At 41.4% G+C, this 14174-nt stretch overlaps 1 protein-coding gene and 1 long non-coding RNA gene across 12 annotated transcripts in view; one reads left to right on the plus strand and one right to left on the minus strand.

Moving 5' to 3' along the window:
* fryl (furry homolog, like) overlaps window positions 1-14174 on the minus strand; it is a 77322-nt gene that overhangs the window by 36103 nt on the left and 27045 nt on the right. For 9 of the 11 annotated variants that reach the window (XM_079350738.1, XM_079350733.1, XM_079350734.1 and 6 more), the window contains 11 exons: window positions 13126-13334; window positions 11981-12034; window positions 10126-10265; window positions 9898-9994; window positions 9116-9195; window positions 8032-8112; window positions 7766-7934; window positions 5964-6056; window positions 5754-5852; window positions 4891-4992; window positions 1462-1506 (listed from right to left, as the gene is read on the minus strand). In XM_079350738.1, coding sequence (XP_079206864.1) covers window positions 1462-1506; window positions 4891-4992; window positions 5754-5852; window positions 5964-6056; window positions 7766-7934; window positions 8032-8112; window positions 9116-9195; window positions 9898-9994; window positions 10126-10265; window positions 11981-12034; window positions 13126-13245 — 1080 coding nt within the window. In that variant the 5' untranslated portion in view covers window positions 13246-13334. The remainder of the gene's footprint in view (window positions 1-1461; window positions 1507-4890; window positions 4993-5753; window positions 5853-5963; window positions 6057-7765; window positions 7935-8031; window positions 8113-9115; window positions 9196-9897; window positions 9995-10125; window positions 10266-11980; window positions 12035-13125; window positions 13335-14174) is intronic. The other 2 variants (XM_079350735.1, XM_079350730.1) reach the window with 1 other exon arrangement.
* Window positions 8139-9105, plus strand: LOC306828394. Its single transcript, XR_013779738.1, has 3 exons — window positions 8139-8481; window positions 8539-8687; window positions 8718-9105. It is a non-coding gene; the product is annotated as an uncharacterized lncRNA (long non-coding RNA).

Here is a 14174-nt window from a genome sequence, read left to right on the forward strand (position 1 = left end):
ATGTCTCTGCAGCTCAAGACGTAGTCAACAAAAAAACCTAGTGGAAACACTTTAACACCCTGGATTTGACAAACGGTGCTGTCCATCGTAGAGACCTAAAAACAGAGATCGTCACTGCCGGGCCCAGATATCCGTTTACTGGGAGGGTACAGTGGAGATAATCATGATGATGGTACGGCATGGGAAACAAATCCCAGTGGCACACAACAGTGGATCACTGAGGACTTGCTGATGTAGTCTCTGAGATCAAAGATGGCTGCCTAAGATCACCACTGTCATACAGTCACATACAGCACACCAACAAGTGGAAGTCATTTTGGTTGATTGAGTTTCTATATAAAGTTTTTGTTTTTTAAAGTTTGAGGTTCATTGATCGTTTTTTTTTAAGCTACCACAATAAATAATTCAGAAAGTCCTTTTTTAGACCTTTTTTGATGACCTTTGACCTTCCCTGACTCATGCTTCAAAAACATCTGCTGTCCTCTCATGAAGACACGTGTTTGGATATGTTTCAGTTTTACTTCCTGTTGTGTCTTTCTGTGTACTCTGTTTAAAAGTACTCACAGTACACAGACCTTCTGTATATCCACTTGCATGCACTACTGGTTTCACTGGTTTCTATGTGTTTATGAACCTTCATTATGTATTAAATTCATCTTAATCTGGTGAAATGAAACAAACAAAAAACATAACTTGTACATATAATGTACATTTACAACTCGTCGAACACAGACTCATCATGACGTCTCTATTCCACTCATTAAGGTAGATCTGCAGTCATCACCCTTCTTAATGTAAAGCTGAGAGAGGGCACTGTGGTGTCAAACTATCCCTCTGCACTTACACAAAATCCCACACATCAAAATAAAACTATCTTTGAAATGACTCAAAGAACTTTTTAAAATCGCTCCGACCCCAAACCACTGAATAGTAGGAATGCACAGAAAGGATTTTACCGATCATTATTGCTTTGATAGTGACTCAAAATTCAGACAATGACAGAGAAGAAGAAGCGTGTTGATCCTTTAACATTCATCTTGTATGGCGTAAAGAGTTTCTCTGCTTTGGTTGGCGATGCAGGATTTCAAACAGATCCCAGATGTTAGTCATTGTGTTCTTGCACTTTTAAACACAGCTGAATCATCTGCAAGTCAAACATGCCCGGTAATTTAGCACGTACTCATCATACATAGAGCACAAATAGAGACTTGACTAAATTGATAGAAATATGTTCATACTACCAAATCAAACCAGCCGAATGCCAAAGCCCAAAGCCACAGACACTTCACATGTTCCTCATGTTCTCCATTTAAAGCATCAACGTCACTACACAGAGTAACTCACAGCTCCACCAGACAATCAGACGGAGGCCCAACCGGACTGACCCTGGGTCCAGTTCAGGACCCGGATTGTTTAGAAGAACGGCAGCAGAAGAGAGGTCACTGACGCCAGATAACTCACCTGCAGAGTCTCAATCTGCTTTCGGATGCTGTTGTTAGACGGCATCTGGAGCGAGTCGGTGTGAGAAAAAGATCAGATGACAGAAGACAAAGAATGTAGGGTTTGTGTGGGGAGGGGGGGGAAGGACACACATGCAGGTTATAAAAAACATAAATATGAACTAAACATAAAACAAGAGCAGTGTGAAGTATCTTTAACACTTGCCGAGGTGACAGGAAAACTAACTAGAAGCTACATCAATAAAATCAAATACAATGAACTGTTGAAACATGCCACTAGTGGATTTATTGCAGAAAGTCACAGTGGCATGCTGGTACTACATAGTTAGGTTGTCACTGTAACAGATTTGAAAACTTCAATTCGATTCTAATTGGAAAAAAATCTAATGGTATGAATACCTGTGTAGATACCACAGAAACTAACATTTACATTGGAGGCATCCAATAACAGAAATCTCCTGTTTTTTAATTACCTAGTAATCAGTATGCACACTGTTAATACAAAGTACATGTGTGCCTTTTAAACCTGATTTATGCTTCTTGAGGCAATATTGCCCAATCACGGCCCTCGTGACAGCACCTCCAGCAGTTTTTTTTTTTAACAACGTGGACGTCTTCGAGCCGACTGCAGTGCCGATTGGCTGCAGAGCCTGAAAGTACTTCATGCCGTTCAGAATTTTCAGCGCTTTAAAAGAATGAATGGGTTCGAAGAGATGTGAGAGAGGAGGTCTGTTCTGGCCGCTCTGACCGCATTCAGTGTGAAACGACTCGACGTTCACGGGGGGGCGTGCGAGGCGTGACGACCGCAAGAAACATGAAGACAGTGCTCTCTCTGATTCTACTGATCATTTAGATAAATGAGATTATAGAAAAGTACGGCAGTGTCAAAAACAGTGTGTAGTACCAGTTCGTATTGTATTTGATATGGAGTTGCATATTTCTACAGCGAGTGAGCAAAAACTCAATTAAAGACGAAGTTTGATTTGGGGGTGCTGTGGTCTTGAAATCAGAGAAGAAGAGAAAGAAAAAAACAGGTAAACAGAGGAGAGGAAGTTCACAAAGGAAGGAGGAAAAGAAAGTTCAAAGATGGGAGTGTAAATGATTTCAAAATCAAAAGTGAATCACGATCGTCTGTTTCAACTACAAAGCCAACGAGCAGCGATCAGCCTCACTCAGCAGTCTGGTTAGATCCACGTCACGCACACGTCACAGTGAGGAGGTTTGCTTTTTAACCCTGTGGGAGTCGAGCTGCCTGATGATGGCACAATCATTCACATCCTTAGTTAACAATAATAACACGTTCTTCATGTGAGTCAAAGTCAGATGGGACAGCTGCTTTTCTCCTCCCTACTCTGACAATAATCATGTGTAAGAATACCATCTATGGTCACATAGGCCTGCAACTATCAGTTATTGCTGACTGGGACTGATTTGTCTAATGATCGTTTCTTCTAATCAATTAGATTTAAAAAAAAAACTATCATGAAGTTAAATGACTGAAAACGAGATGTAATCATTTCCCAGAGTAGGAGGTGGCACCATCGACAGCTGTGTGCTAAACATAGGGATGGACCACATCCACAAAAGGATTCTGATGGATCACAATTTGAAATCATTTGGTGACATTTATTTTATTTTTTTAAAGCAGGTGTTGTCTTGTATAACTTTCACATCCACACACAGCAGTGTGTTTGTTTGAGAAGATGGAAGCAATGGTTGGCTGGTTCAGACTTCAGACGAGCTTTCCAGTGAGAGGTGGTTAGCTCCAAGTCGAACGCGGTCAACCTGCCTACTTCCTGCCTGAACCTCCATTTTCTTGGATTTTGTGATAATCTTTGCAGACCCTGAGGGGTCATCTCACCTGCTTCTGTCTCTTATTAATCTTCTTTCTTTTGCACAAATAAAGAGTTTTAATCATTAAACTCAACTTGTATTTAAATAAATACATTCATTACTTGCTCCAGTTTAAGTTAAACAAAAAGATATTCAGTTTACTTTAAGTTTGTTGTAAAGAAACTACAATACAACTATCAGTCATCCGGTTTTCTTTAAACGGTTTGTGAACATTATGTTATTACTTTTTATGCTTTTAATCTGCAATCAAATCAAATTAAAAAAAAGTTAATCTGAGAATGATTGTACCTTTTTGAGGCAAATAATGAGGCTAATCATATAACTGACCTGTCAAAAGGATGACAACCTGCCCATCCCTATTCTAATGTATGAAACATGAGCGCACGCCGGGTGTTCAAATTAAAGTCATTTGTTAGTCATAATAGAGGTGACTCACAGCAAGGCATTCTGGGAAATAGAAAACGAGAGACTCAAAGTTAGCTATGTTAATTAAAGTTAGTAACTGCTCGAACATGAAAGCATCTTTGTGAATGATTTCAAACTGCTCGACTTAAAGTCCACAGGGTTAAAATAACCATCAACACGAGGAGCCCTGAACCAATAAAAACCATCACTACACTTCATCCTGAATAGAAACCCATTAGATTCTCTCCATCAATAAATCACAGCCACCACTTAGGACACAGATTGATTATGATTTTCAAATCAAGGAGGTCAAATACGATCACAGGGGTGAAGGAGAGATCACTGAAAAAGACGGACATCCACCGGAGATCACAATCACAAAGACACAAACAGAAATCTATCCAGCACATGATCACACAATCTCCACAGAGGGCAATCGATGCCGAACGGACAGGCGGCCATCCAGTCAGTCGCTAATTTCATCAATGAGTTACTGAATGGGCTCCGTGATGGTCAGGCAGAGCAGGAAAGTAGGTCTGATCTGTTTGTAATTGGTTTACAAGGATTCATTAACAGACCTGAGTAAAAACAGCACTTGAGATAAGATGCAATACGTAAAGTGCATGAAGCTGTTTCAGAGGTTGACTTTCAATATGCTTCACTTGATTGTATTACATTTTATTAGAAATGAGTTGTGCTTGTTTAATCGTCTTATTTCATGTGTGCATTTTTTTTAAAAAATTTTTTTTTACAGAAGTTAAAATCAAGTTTTCTCTCGGTAAAATCAAGTGCTATTCCTGTCACGATCTGGTTGTTGATAATGCAGGGGGGAAATACATTAGGACCTTAAGACAGAACCACAGAGCACACCCTTCAGAACCAGGACGGTGCTGAAACAGTACTCATCAGCAGAGGAGCGTCAGACTAAAGTCCTTTAAATCAATAATTCATGTTTAAGCCCTCAGAGGTTCAGTCGTCTCGTGGAAAAAGAGACAGAAGTAATGAACTTGATGGGGCTTCATACAGTCACCTAAAACATAAAATGATTGGTTTCATAACACGGGTCTTAAGACGCGATGTCGAGCCTCAACACACGTAAGAATACGGTCATCACGCTGCACTTCAGAGCACAAGGGGACACAGGCTGTGATAAGAGTCAGACTGGATGTACCTTCAGGTGCGAGAGGCAGTTCTGCAGGAAGATGTGCCAGTTGTTGAGGAAGAACTGCTTCTGACTGACACACAGTAAGCATGTCACCAGCGGATAGAGAGCCTGGAGGGACAGAGAGGACAGAGTCAGCATCAAAAACAGTCCAGAGATACAGTGTGTTAGTGAGAACACAGTGTGAGGGGATCTGTTCAGACTGCAGCCGAATCAGTTTCAAAAAGCTCCTCATTCACACTCCGACATGGGGAGGCAGCAGCTCAACTTGGGCTGCTGCCTCCCCTACAAACAGTAGTTGTCAACATGTTGCTACGTCCTAGCTTGGTCGCTCTTTTTAGTGAGATCAACCTCGCCGTGCAACCAATCAGGCTGTCAAATCACAGAGTCCAATTAGAGACCATTCTGTTGCAACCACTCAGAGCATCCACACGAGACACTCAAGTCACATTTGCAAAAAGTCCATTTTAGGTTTTTTTTTTTTTTTTGCAAACAACGCTCTATAATTCAATCTTGATGGGCTTACAGTCTGAACAAGGCCTAAATGTTTTGTAGGGACATTAAGTAATTCCCCACTCGTGATCAAATTACACGGCCAAAAGCCCCGAACACAACAGACAGACAGACAGACCGGACAGAACCAGACATTAGCTGCTCCAGTCAGCGTACTTCTGTGAAACAAAACAGACTAAAAGTCAAGTTGAGTATTTTTGTGGATGGATGAAAATGAGGAAGTGGGAGTGCTGCAGCTGAGAGACACACTGATGTCATGCAGGAAGGAGCAGGAATGAATAAAGGTGCAGAGTTGATATTGACAGTCGTGCGGAGGAAGAGAGAGAAAAGGAGGACCATCTCTTTTTTTTTTTTTTTACCAAAGAGTGCTTCTTTCTGGAACTCAGGTCAAATGTTGTCTGGTACAGCATCTCCACAAAGTTCTTCAGGCACGGCACATTGACTTCGTTCTTCACGGCCTGAGGATGAAAACATGTCGTCAGCATCAGCGGATCTTATATTGAAAGTTTCACACAGAGATTGATTGATGAAGAGGGGAAATTGTTGAAATTCTTTAAATTGTTACTCACAGCAGCGACAGGGATAAGAATCTCCACAAAGAGGCCTGCTAGAGCATGCTTTATATCTTTATCCTTGACTTCTAGGAAATACTGGGCACATTCCTGAGAAAGGACACCAAGGGCACTTTATACATGAATAACATACAACCAATATAAACTGTCAGGAGGGGGTACAGTAGGACATAGAGACACTGTGTAATGGGAGGCTGAAATGATAATTCCTTATCTCCTTATTTGGTCCTTATTATCAAAGTGATGCTGACAGGCATGAAAGGATGAGCCATATTATCTTACAGTTTATCATTAGGGAGTGTTATGTGACTGTTCAGAACTACAAGAAGCCTGCTGTCCTACAGACAGGCTCTTCACATAACTGGCAATTACTAGTATGGTGATATTTTCACGTTTATATCAAATGTCAAAATATAAAAAAACATTTTCTTTATTTGTTCTGAACGTGTCAACACACATAATATTCACAGAAGAAAAAAAAAGAAATCCAGCCATGTTCATAAAGGAGCCGGGAGAAGAATCAATCTTATTTTACCTGCCCCTTACTGAAAAAACAAGAAATATCAAATTACTACTTAGAGATAAATTCTGTGGCAACATAAAACAACTCTGACAGTTTTGAGTCTTTGACTTCATGTCCAAGTTAATAACACACCAAACACAATAATTGCCAATTTCATAGAGTCTAAAAACGTTCTTTATTTAAACTGAAATATTTAAGCACAGCTCTTCAAATCATTATTGAAAAAATTCCACAACAAGATACAGAATTACACATCTTGTTTTAAAGTTGTCCATGTAAACCTGCAAATCTAGTATAGATTTGATAGTTTTTCTTAAAGGCTCAGAGCAGCAGCCGAGGAGTGTTGGAGAAACTTGGCTCTAGTTTTGCACTGCAGCATCAGCAGCCTGCTGTTTAGAACCAGTGTGTCCTTTTAGTGAGTACAACCCTGAATATTAAAATGACTTTAAATGTCCCTCTCTGGTATTGACACAACATATCCAGGTTTACTGTAACTTCTCATACGGACTGGTGATCCTCTCCTCGTGCAGTTGGTTGTGAGCGCTGCACGAGTACGAAAACTACACCTCAGCTTGAATCAACCAAACGTTTGCTGTTATCCAAAGAAAACTAATCTGAGACAGAAAGTATGATGCAGAACCAACAGCAGCTGTTTGACTGATAAAAGAAGAAATCAATGAGTGAAACTAAAATATGCTTTACTGAGGCACTCATTCAAACATGTTGACTTTCATAAAAAGGACCAACTAAAATGTGTCTTATACAACAATATAAATGTGTCTAGTCTTGTCAGAGTCTTGTCAGACTCTAACAAGATGTTCATGTGGACAGAAGCCATGAAATGTGCTGAAACAGAGGGACGGACATAAACAAGGATAAGTTCCATTAACACATTAAGGAAATCAGGGGAATGTTAGGAGAACAGTGAGTGTGTTTTTATGCACTCTTCAAGGCAAGTAAAAATGCTCCATTCACAACTTGGAAACAAACACACACACACACACACACACACACACACACACACACGCGCACGCACACACACACACACACACACACACACACACTTCTTGGCACACCCCGCCCTTGATCGTTACTCATCGAGCTTTATGAGCCACTGCTACACAGAGCTGCTGAGCCTGAACAAAGGCGCAGCAGTGAAATAAGATGTCTGCTGCAATTTAGCAAAAACACACACACACACACACACGCCACACACACACACTTACTGTACAGACACTCAGGCAAACATGCAGGAAAAAAACAAGTTATAATTTACCTGCATGAACTGAAAAGATGCCTCAAAATCCTCCACAGGATACATTTTCACCCTGAAGAACTTCATGCCCATGATGAGGCTGATGATGCTCTGGACTACGTAGGGACTCTGCTCCTTCTGCCGGAGCTCCTTCAGCTCGGTGATGAACTTCTTTCTTACTGCCTGAAACCTGAGCACGGATTAAGAAGCCAACAAAGACATTGTAAGACCTCCCGTCGTACTCGAAGAGGTTATCATTGAGCTGTTTTCCTGCTATGCGTGCTTACTTTGACTGTGTAAGGACTCCGATGACCTCAGCGTACAGGTCTGCAATGATGTGCACATTGCCAGTGTTGGGGCCACAGTACCTGAAGCATGAAACACCACGTTAAGACAAAGAGGTGACAAGTGTGCAGAAAAGTCAACAGCTGAAGATGTGATGAAGAGTAGCCATGACACCATGACCTCGGGTTGCAACACATCTCTCAACGCATGATCCGATTCTTTTTACATTTTCTTTATTGCTTTTCCATGTTAACAACATTTCCATTGAGAAATACCCGAACAGAATGTGTTTTTTTTTTAAGCCCAACAAAAACAAGACAAACAAACAGTTGAAGCCCTCTCCTCCACTGATTCAATAAATGTTCAACTTGAACTATTTCACAAAACTGATGAGCCAGCCATTGTGTTCATGCAAACTAGCTTTCCACGATTATTCCAACTAACTCTCTAAAGTTTGGGAAATAGGCCGACAATTTTAAAATCCTGCCGTGTGAACCAGCCTTAAGGAGTTTTATTCTGATTACGTCTACACAACATGTTTTATTTGATAACTACAATTTGTCCTTTTTCAGCCATGTAGCAGCAAGTTACAACCAAAACAGGAATATTTAGTGCATGAGAAGTTTGTCATTATGACGTTACTGATAGACCATCAAATGTTGACGCGTCACTCATTTCAACCACACAGAAGGACCTGTATCATACATTTTGTATTATTTCTCCCTGATCTGTGGTCATGCCTTTTCTCAAAGTGCAGCTGCTGGCGGCTGATAAACCGCATTTGTGATGTTTTGTTAGTAAAATGTTGACTTGAGTATGCACAAGTAGTCCTGAAAGAAGAGGGGGGGGAAGAGCTGATCCTGCTTTTGATCTGCTAAAAATAGTGCAAATGTTTATTTGCTCAATTTTGAATGTAGTAGCATCGTCATGACACCGTGCCATGACAGTAGAGCCGGTCTATTTAAATGAAAGAAGAAAAAAAGGAAATGACTGACTTCCTACTGAAACGCTAAAGTGGACTGTAAGTGTTCAGTACTTGTGTGTTATTTTCTGTTTCACCGTTTGTGTGCGTTGATGTTTACTCACCCCTCTTTGTGTTTAAAGTGCTTGAATGCCAGGTTCAGAACTTCATGTACTAAAACATCTGGCACTGGATGAAGAGGAATCTGTGACGTACACAAGGAACCATCAGTTTTATTCGAAGCATTGATAGTTTTCATTCTTTCTCTGCTGCTACCATTCAGGGCCCTCCCGACAGGAGCAGAGCCAAGGACAACTTAGCTCTGGTCTCCAGGGTTTGGCTTTTACTTCTGAATGCTGCCTCGCTTTGGACACTCTACTTTAGACACAGTGGAGAGTTGGTCTGTTGCCACTGTGTTTATTTACTGTGTTCCCCTGTGGGGGTAGACTTCACTGAAAAGCACTGCAATCTATTCGTCGACCACAGAAGATAAACAGATAAACTGTACAAAGCTATTAAACAATAAATTAAACAATACTGTAATCTTTTTTTTAGTCTGCAAATCACTACAAAGACAATTCAGAGGAAACCTCCTTTTTAAAAAGGTAAGAGATACCCTGGATGAACATGAAATAATTGATAGCAAAAAAGCTTGGAGAAAACTTCAACAATTGTACAAATTGAATACGGAGAACGGAGAGGAGGCGACTTTTAAAATCATGCTAGTTTTCCAAAATTACCTACATAGCCTTTAAAAGGAGCTTATTTAGCATCAACAGATATCTCAACACTAACACATGTTCATTCACTTCCCTTTTCTCTGAGTTCAACATGACTGTTGACTCATCTCAACAGGCGAATGCTTCTGGTCGTTTCTGTAAGTCACAGCGTCAGACAGATAACTCACCTGTTTGAGAACTTCCACAGAAACTAAACAAAAAATGAAATCTATGGCTAAGTCCCTCCGTTCCAGAAGGTAATCTTTATCCCGGTGCTGTTCATCCCTGCAAAACGAGAGAGAGAGAAGTACATCTTAAAACCGAAAAGTAATTACTAAAAAGTATTTGTGCATGATAGTGAAAAATAAATAAATAAATATAGGAGAGTAGGAGAGAAACAAAGAGGATCCTCTCACCCTTTGGACTTGGTGCTGGAGCGAGGTCTGTACTCATAAGACTCGTCTTCAGTGCCACTCTGCCGCCGGTACCAGTCGAACAGTGTGCGCAGTAATGAGGGCAAACAGTGTTCTGCTATTGAGCTCATAGAGCTTATTAACTGGAAAACAACAACATAAACAACCATTACATTAAGGCTGTTCAAGACAAGATGGATACCACGTGTTTTAAAGACGACATGTTCTCCTCCTTTTCAAACAGTCTGTGCTCTAAATGAAACATCTGTTTCTGAGCTTTGATTTAACATGAATGAAGCAGCAGAGGAGGTTTGTGATCCTGTAGAAACCAGCGCTCTCTCTGAACGCTCTGTTTTGGTGTGTGTCTCTTTAAATGTAATGACCCCGCCCCCCTGAGTTCACTCCTCTGTAGAGACAAAAAAATGGCAGATCTGCTCAAAAGCTTTGCTCTAGTCTGGAGGTGGAGTCCATGGGTGGAGATACCAGGGGAGGGGAGGGACTTATTTACCAGAGTCCAACTTGTGATGTCACAAACTCAGGAAATTCGAAGCAGAGCATTTTTCTCTGTGTGGTCAGACTTAAGCAGACGACAAACAAAAGGACTGGATGGATGTATTTCAGATTTTGTGGGTTGATAGACAGTCAGGTTTCACAAATAAATAAAAACACTGTGAAAGTGGATTGTTCATGAAGTTACATTCTCCAATATTTAAATGAATGATAGTTCATCCGCTTTGAAGAGGATTTAATCCATCAACACATTTCAAGCTAACTCCTGCACACTGTTTGCCTGCAGTTTAGGAGGTAGGCCTTCTACTTTTGTTGCCATGGTATCATAACAGGTATTGATAATATTTGTTTGAGCCTCAATAGATGCACTCGTTATTAGTTAACCTGACCCACACTCATTTAAAACATGCTTGTAAAATAAGAAAAACATCTGAAGAGCAATGATTATGAATGGAAGTTTGTTAAACAACTGAGCGGCTTGTAGGCTGAATATTGAACATAGGTTTCCTCACCTAAAGGGTGTCATACTGTGGCTATTGATTATATCGGGTGTGCTGTGTTGGATGACATCATATAGCTATAGAGCACCTCGATAGTACATACTGCTCTGCTCTGTTCACACGCAACAACAGAGATACAATACGCTGTTCCTAAAGCATAAAGGCATCAATAATCATAAGAACATTGAGCCCATAAGAGTATGACCAAGTACATACAGAAAAGAAATCAGCACTTTAGTATCTAATGAACGGAGTGAACTGATTCAGACGATACATAAAACATGAGATAAGGTGGTCAGTATGCATAAGCTATTTAAGTGTTTATATGAGTGAGTGTGTGTGTGTGTGTGTGTGTGTGTGTGTGTGTGTGTGTGTGTGTGTGTGTGTGTGTGTGTGTGTGTGTGTGTGTGTGTGTGTGTAAGGTCCAGTGCAGCGGGATGAGAGAGGTGGATGATGGATGCGAGGCAGGAGAGTTATGCAACTGCTCCCTCTGCCCTTATGGCACGGGGCAGATTCACTCCAGCACCCAATGCTGATTTAGTGCCGAGGATGACACAGCGATTCTACACTCTCACTTTTGGGCTCTCTGTACCCATTTTCTCTCCCTCACTCACAAAAGGGACAGCTGGATCTATAGCACCGCCGTATCCTCGTTGGCTTTGTGTTGTGCTGAACAAAGCATTCTGCAGCAGGCGGCCCTATTGTAAAGAGTTCTGCACCAGCTAAATATGAGGGACGGACAGGCCACTGAGTGGGTGGAGCTGGGGGGGGGGGGGGGGGGAGAGAATCAAATACTGCACACGTTTACAGGAGGGAGGAGAGGAGAGCAGAAATACACCAGTACTGACCTGATCAAATTGTGCATCTTCCCCTCTTTGGAGGGACCGGGACAGGGGTTTCTCCTGTGAGAGGACGGAGATGGAGAGAATGATTCAACCTTGCAAAGACAATGATTGTGAAGTACACAAGCTGATTTTTTTGTTGATAAAGCTACAAGAGAGAGAAGAGAAGTAATTCATGTAAATGCCACCTGTGTAGATCAGAAATAAAATTGAAGACATTTTCGGTTTTAGAAAAGCTGCCACTGCCTCCCTGAACTCCTGCAGTTCATGGTAAAGTGCATGTTGAACCTCAGTCACAGCCGAAACATTAAAGACCTGCTCTAACAGGAATTAAAGTGAAGGGTCTTCATATGTCTGAAGCTGCTGTGTTTGTCTCAAGTCCTCACACTCTGAAAGCAGCATCATCTCAAACACGGCTGGCTGAGAAACGCGAGTTGCAATGCGAGTTACAAAAGAAATAGGCCAAATAGAAGCTAAAATTAGCTTCACAACAGTTTTCAAATATCTGATATTAGAAGGAGGAAAAACCAGCAAAATTACATATTCATGATATTTTTTGGGGGGGGGGTGTGCTCCATCTCTGCAGACTATTTAGTTCTCCCCTCACGTGGTTGGGATGGCAGATTTCTTTACTCAGTATCTTGTATTTCACGTTTCACTTGGTTTTTTACCAAAATAATTTATAGTTATTATTTTATCTTGCCGTCTACACGTCTCTGTATCTGAATGATCTGTATAATTCAAAGTGATTGGTTAAGATAAGGCAGTGTCTACAGCTCTCTGCAAACTAACCAACCAGTGAGACATTTAGCTGTTTTCTTTTTTGTTTGTTTTGAGCAGCTCACTGCATGTACCTGCTGTGATTTGAAAAAAAAAAAACTTGGTACTATTAGGCCTCTCCTTTCCTTATGCAAAGGAGAGTAATGAAGCTGAATAGAGAAAGTGACTGGAGGACAGTCAACCCGGCCTTTCAAACATCCCTACACTTCCTGTTTCCTTCAAAAACCTGTCAGTTCCAGCGGCTGAAGGCACGGCAGTTAGTTGCAAAAGAAAGGAGGTTATCTCAGCGGAGAGCTTCACATCACGTGTCGTGTATTGAATTTCATTTCCTGTGTTTCTTGACACCACCTCCCTCCCCCCCGTGGACTCACCAGCGGTTCAGCCATCACCATCTCGATCTTCTTCTCCGCCAGCACAGCGAACTCAGCAAATAGACTCTTGATGACAAACTCCCCCGGCTTGAGCTCGGGGTCGATGGTGATGCTCGACATGGCGGCGATGTGATGTTTCTCCCACAGGAGTGGAGTCACCGAGGAGGGGGCACGGCGTCTACTCACGCTGCTGCTGACTGGGGCAGAAGCTGTGGAGAGAGAGAGCGGAGGGTCAAGGTTAGGAAATCAAAACAAGTGGGACGCATAAGCAGCAGGGGTCAACATGAGAACAACAACTCTGGTGAAGAATGCCGTGTCATGCTACAGTTCTTATCCAAACAGGAGCAGAGACATTTCCTTAAGAGGCAAATTGACTGAACTGAGCAGAACGGAGCCAAAGAGAAACGCAAGTGCTGACAAGAAGAGCAGACACTGCTGTTTTAAATGAAGAAGAGGAGAAGAAGGAGAAATCACCCGGTTCAGCTTCTTCAAACAAAAACACGATGCTTCAACGCTTTTGCAAAAAGTGTTTGATGAAGGGTTACTGTGAAGACCTGTAGTACATAAAAGTACACAGAGCTTTAAAGAAAACAACTGATTTTCAAACGAGCACCGCCTCAATCACAAAGATGCACTGCAAAGATGTCAGTACCAAAACACTGTTCTCTTGCAGAAATTAAAACCAGAAATAATCCAACCTGGAGTAAAAGAAATACTGAGTTGTTGATTTTTACTGGCATCTTATCGCAGTTTAACATTCTGGTAACTCTACTGTACAGCTACTATCACATTACACTAATTCAGAGTCAAAGACATCACATTTTCCTGCATTCGTTATCGCTGTATCGTCAGTAAACACGGTTTGTTTGATCATGAAGTGACGTACAAACTTACACACGGTGATGAAGGTAACACCGGAGAGTCTGCAGAGCTCCTACAGCTGGAGTGAAGCTGCTTCCTGAATCATCTGAGGTCACTTCCAGAGGACTGAGCTCTCTGCACATTTACATGTGGCTCAGCTCATTTGGTCACCCTATTCAAATAGTCTG

Source organism: Symphodus melops, assembly GCF_947650265.1.
Source record: "Symphodus melops genome assembly, chromosome: 8".
In the NCBI taxonomy this organism is placed as follows: Eukaryota; Metazoa; Chordata; class Actinopteri; order Labriformes; family Labridae; genus Symphodus; species Symphodus melops.